Source organism: Mizuhopecten yessoensis, unplaced genomic scaffold (assembly GCF_002113885.1).
Source record: "Mizuhopecten yessoensis strain PY_sf001 unplaced genomic scaffold, ASM211388v2 hete_36193604, whole genome shotgun sequence".
Classification (NCBI taxonomy): domain Eukaryota; kingdom Metazoa; phylum Mollusca; class Bivalvia; order Pectinida; family Pectinidae; genus Mizuhopecten; species Mizuhopecten yessoensis.
This window is the reverse complement of record NW_018485807.1, coordinates 5,195-11,302: the sequence shown is the minus strand read 5'-3', so window position 1 is coordinate 11,302 and position 6,108 is coordinate 5,195. Positions and strand designations below refer to the sequence as shown.

Genomic DNA, 6,108 nt, shown 5'->3' with positions numbered 1-6,108 from the left:
GACACTAATAATAATGATAATAATAATAAACTTTATTTATTGAGGAAAAAAACCCCAAAACGGTGAGCTTTTATATATGTTATGGAATTACATGTTCAATGATATAATTCAGGGAAGAAGTCTTAATTATTTTATCTGTGGTTTTTTTATTGATTAAAAAGAAAATCTCCTGGTAAATGATATACAATAATTTCTTTAGTATACTTGAAATAATCAGTAGACTGACAAATGTTATGGACGTTTGGTTCTCTGTAAAGTAACGGTAACAAAATCAAAACAGGGGAGTAAGCATGGCAAGTGTAGTCTTTGAGAAACAAATCCTGTCAATAAGATGAAATGTATTTTTTTTTATCAAAATAGCCGACATGGTTCTGTATACCTTCACCACAAAAACAAGAAAGGATAAAACAAAATCAAACTTTAATACTTATGTTTATATCTTGTTTTTAAGTTGTCAAAAGTTTTTAGGGGTATACTTTGTATGATTTTGTTTTGAAAATTACAGTATGGATAACATGGTGTGTGCTATATAATATAATATATTTTCCTGGCCGAAGTGCGATGGAAGGTACTTATTTTGAAACTTAAAATTATTTATGCATTTCTTTTTGCAAAACAAATATACGCATTATTTAAAACACATCACGTTCATTGAACAGGTTATGAATACAAATATAACAAAAATAATGTTTATTTTCATTTTTTAATTTAATATCAAATTCCTTAACTAGGTTTGGCACATTAAAACAATACACATGTTATAATTTCTACATTAATACTAATCTCATCAGTAAATAAGTATAGCGACACATCAAAGCCATGGCCCCTACATTGTTTCACAGAATTGCAGATACTATTCTGAAATAAAAATGTATCTGGAACAATAACAATCCTTAACAACATGGTAATGAAGGTAAGTTTTGTGTTATATCAATTAATAATAGTTACACGGTACAGCATTCCAGACAATTAAAGATAAATATTTGTAGTTATAATGACGTAATAGCTGCCGACTTATATCTTGTAATGATGTCCCGGTTGTATGATGGCTAAAGATATGTTTATTGGGGAGATGACTAGTAAACATTATCGACTCTCACAACAACCCTGTAGAACATTCACGTGTTACACACTTTATGACTATCTGGTATATTTCAGTACAGCAAATATGCCGGTGGGGTTCTAACCTACGTGTATGTTCAACCCACTACTGCATTACCTGTGTACCATATATCACTTTATTTACCAGGAATGTTGGGTTACCACAGGTCAATTTTCAATCTAAATTATTCTCTTCATAAAAATAGTTGATTTTGTGTGCGGTATTTGTTATTCATTTTTTCCCCGGCGTAGAGTAGTTGAGACCGATTTTTTTGGCTCAAAACACGTTAAAAACCCTTACCAAGTAATGCCTGCAAATCCATTAGTATTTATCTGTACTCTAATCAATAAATAGGGTGTATTAGTAAACACTTTTTCTTATTTTATAAAGAGCGTGTGTAGCAATGAATGGACATGGTATACAGTCGGCTTTCTACTTGGTTAAGGCGATACTCAGCGCTACCATGCACCGCGATCGCAGGTTAGCATTAAACACACACTGTACCCGGGATTATTATTTCCCAATTAACGGTAGTGCGTCAGTGAAGTCTGTTTTAAACGGGAAAGTGTTTTGAACCTATTTACACGTCTCACTGGATGAACGCCTGAGAGGACGATGTACTTATCATACAGATTATCAATAGAATAATCTAAATGTACACAAGTGCAAAATGTCGGTTCTCATGTGCCTAACAAACCGCAGCAGTTGATACACACGTCTTTGTATACCCTTTCTGCTTCCTTTTAGCTATCAGCTAAGGTATACATTTACAATTGGTTTTGATATATTGCACACTATTCAATTTAAGCCTTTCCCAAGCAGCCATCATTCTCACTCTCGCTACTCTATGATTAGGGAGGAGTTCCAAACAAATCTTTGTACTTTTCACGCACTCTACAGGGAGCATAACACACAGACAAACATGTCCTCGGCCTAGACCCCATATTGGGACGGAAAACAATCTGGAGTCTAGTCATTGTTTATTCTGTTCAGTAGGAAGAATGAGAGATGACAAGGACACAGTGTGATATTCATATCAACAGACATATCCTGTAGCGAGAAAGTCGACTTTAGTTCCCGTACCCATTTCAGTTTGTGTGAAAATATCCTCTATGTAAACATGATACGGGGATATTTTTATGGAATTTTAATTTAGGTTTTAAATAAGGTTTTAAATGCTAACATCAGTTTTAAGAATAATAAAGAGTGACAATAAACGGCAGTTGCTCATATTTCGCCTTACATCTTTAACAGGGATTGCTTTACTGGTCTCGATAAAGATGTAAATGTCACAGATAGCTTGTCATAACGCTGAGGGAAATGAGGTGTTATATATCCTTGTGAACGAAAATTTACCTATCTTGATAAATACCCTTGACACATCGAAGTATAATCCAAAAACATCTCCATAGAAAATCCCCGTAAAAGACATCAACTATGAAAAGCTCAAATATATAAGGAAACGTCTATGTTTTTACCAGTAATCTTTGTACCCGTCAGGGGGGCTCTGCCATTGACAGATGCGGTTGTTCAGTTTCATATGAAAACTGGGGCCTCCACTCCTCGCACCGACTCAGTATTATGTCTCTGGACTGTGTCGAAAGTTAATTGACTTTGCCTCTCCCACTGGCGATAGTTGTCGGGTACTACATACCCCGGGTAACATCCTATGACGTCGCCGCCGCACTGTCCTGGCGCGGAGTACCTATTACCTTGATTAAGTGAATTTTTTTTACCGTTTTGGTTGTTGCTTTTGATCTGTTCCACTTCACTGGACCAAATATCACTATCAGAACACCTTCCCGAATCCTGACTGTCCGAGGAACTCCGCAGGCTTTTCGAATATCCATTGGAATCGAACTTAGATCCTGAGTGCGAATCTCGCGTTTGAAATATATCCAGAGATTCGTACTCTGTTGTAACACCACTGCTTAACTCCTCCTGTAGCATCACATAATTCCCATCAGGATCCTGTACCAGGAAAGTTCGGTCACTGATCTCCGTAACTTCACAGTCCAGAAATGCCCTCAGAGAATCAATGTGTTTTATCTGGAACGTAAGGCAAGCGTTATGCACGGGGTAGGGTCGAATGTTTTTTGACTGTTTTAAGGCAAGCTGAATGTCCAACCCAGGTTGTGAATACAACTGAAATATACAGAATCCTGGTTTGCTGCTTTCTATTTCCATATCGGTTACACATCTGTAGAATTCCATCATCTTCTGGAAATTTTGAACGTGATATAAAACACGAAAATGTTCATTTCCACAATGTACTGGACAAACTGACCATAAAGGCATGTCGTCTGCCAGCCCGTAAAACTCCTGGGCGGCCACGGCCCTGTCCGGTGTCCATTTGCTGTGTAACTCCACTTTGTGGTGAAACTTCCAAGGTTTTGTCTTCAGACATTTTTGCACGTCCGCTGCCGACATTGAACCGTGCTCATATAGGAATAGCATAATGCTAATAGAAGGGACCATTACAATATTTTCCTCGCAATGTGACGGACGCGTTTGATTTTTGTTAGTCCGAATCTTCCATTCAGCTGCATTGTCATTTGCAATTTGTAACATTTGGAAAGATGGATCGATCCATTTCATCAATGGCGAGACAATTTTCTTAAATCGTCCTTCCTTTCCAGGTGGCACAGAAATATTTAGTCTACATTTATATGGATTTTGATGATAATCCATCTCCATGGTATATATACTTTCCAATACGTACCACTAACACAGTAAAAATAACACTGTCACACAGAGGCACATCGTCATTCACCGACTCGGAGGCGACCTCGCAAAGGAAGTTATGAAGCACGGGGAAACACAAGCATTAGTCTCGTACACTAGTTTACAGGTTACAGTGCTTACACCAGAGCGTAATGTAAAAGCAGACAAGCGTAACCAGTAACTGTATATGTGATACAACCCAGACGCTAATCAATATCTGTTTATATTAAATCCGGAAAGCTTCGTAATTAATCCGTATCGATAATTCTCCTACATGATTGGTAATAAGGCATGCCTGTTGTCTGTGGCCGTCGTTGAAATGATTGGAATTTGTTAAAATGACTGTGTCTCCGATGTTCCGTTACCCCCACACCGATAACTCTGCCAGTTTGCCATGTGCGTTTCTTTAACGTATTATAACTGTTCAGACAAACCTATTCTCATCGCATGAGTACATTCCATTGACCTTTGGTGACCCGATTGGCATTGTCATTTGATTGGCTGATGGGCGGGAGTATACCTAACAATTACACACTCTGCTCCGTAGTCTAATGAATACATACCTACAGCGGTAGGCCTATCTCTCACATAGCCTGCTCCGTACCGTTTAAAAACCAATTCACTTTTCCCTTTGTGAGGCTTACGATGTGGGTCGGACATTTAAAATGTTTATAAACCACCTTAAATATTAATTATCACATATCGAATGGGAGATTTATCATTCCTGATTGACAGTCTTATTGGACAATTACAATATGGCTTACAACCTGCTCAGAAAGCCATTTCTGTGACATTGTGTTGGGGTCAGCGTGGTTTGTAGGGGGCACATGATATCCCAAAACAACCCATACAGTATATAAGAACATTAAGGTCTTCACGCGTACCCATCACAAAGATAATTGACATTCGTGTGAAATGTTGTAACAGAATCCGCTTCATGCAAATACATGTAAATCAATCTCATTCCTAATACTAAATAGGTTTACACCTCAGACGGCCGGCAAACAGTAGAATGAAGTAGTAATGAAATAGCATGGTATCAAATTTATATTTAGAATATTTCAAATTTTTATCTTTTAATTTTAAAATTTCTCTGCAAGGAAAAGACTTTCATTAAAAACATCGTGACGAGTTGGAATATGTGATATTATTTAGTATTAAGCATGTCGTATCATCCCGAAACACAAAGCGCTTTATACTCAATAGAATCCACATTATAATCAATCACGGTTTATTTTCATTTCCTGACCTTCACAATACATACAACAGGAGTACGTGGACGAGGAACAAAGGGGTCAGTAGTTTTATAAGAACTTTTATTATGTTCTTCTTTCTAAGTCTAGTGGCTACCGTAAACGTGGTGTAGGATGGCTGTTTTTAAGTAGAAGCTAATAATAAAAATGCCATATAGATGTTTCGTGCATGAAGAGTACATTCTCTGGTTTCCTATTTCAATAATGCAGTCAGAATGATTTTTCAAAATCTCTCGTTACAGAAGTTGAATTCATACGAGTGTTTTTCACCAAATAAATTAATTGGGTGCATTTTTTAGCTATGTCTTCAGATCAGTATCATAATAGAAATGTTCCCTTCTCAGAAATGTCGATCTAAGTTTACGTTTAAAACCTGTCTTGTGTTGATGATCAATTACCTGTCAAAGCCTGTCACAAACGCTATTAGCTAGTCTACGTTTCTCTAGGATGTTCAGGGCTTAACATCTTAAAAATGATATATCTTAAACGGATTCTACATTAGCGTAAAACGCATTACCTCACAGCTTCTATCGATCGAAAATAAATGAGAAGTAATTAATATCAAAGATGCCTAGCGTTAATAGCGAAGTAAAATTGCAGCATTAGGATAGTTTTAAAGGGAAATCGTCCCGCCAGCTCTCCTCCATTAACGGAGATTGTATTTGGATATATCAAAGTAAATTTACCGAGAAAATCGATATTCTCATTGAAATTGTATGGTGTAAACAATATTGGCACAATGCTGTGTTTGTGGTTTTAAAGATATCGCTTGTCATAGAAGGTGACATTTACAGCAAGTCAAAAGGCACGAACGATAGAAAATAACAAGATATCAGCATTCCTTTGATTAAGCAATTTATAAATATTTATGAAAAGAAACTTTATTGATATAATGATCGATGATCCTATTACTTAACAACCCTACTAATGATGATATAAAGTTTATTAAAAATTCTATCAAGAGTAATTTCATCGTGGACGACGTTTTCGGAATTAGTGTTCTACGCGTACATTGTAGGTTAAAAAACT

General features: G+C 36.6%; 1 protein-coding gene across 1 annotated transcript; it reads right to left on the bottom strand.

The window, feature by feature from the left end:
• Positions 1–712: 712 nt before the first annotated feature.
• LOC110444956 (protein FAM124A-like) lies at positions 713–4,362 on the bottom strand. Its single transcript, XM_021489307.1, has one exon. It carries the CDS (start codon positions 3,797–3,799, stop codon positions 2,639–2,641), a length of 1,161 nt encoding a protein of 386 aa, XP_021344982.1. The 5' UTR covers positions 3,800–4,362; the 3' UTR covers positions 713–2,638.
• Between the last annotated feature and the right edge of the window lie 1,746 nt (positions 4,363–6,108).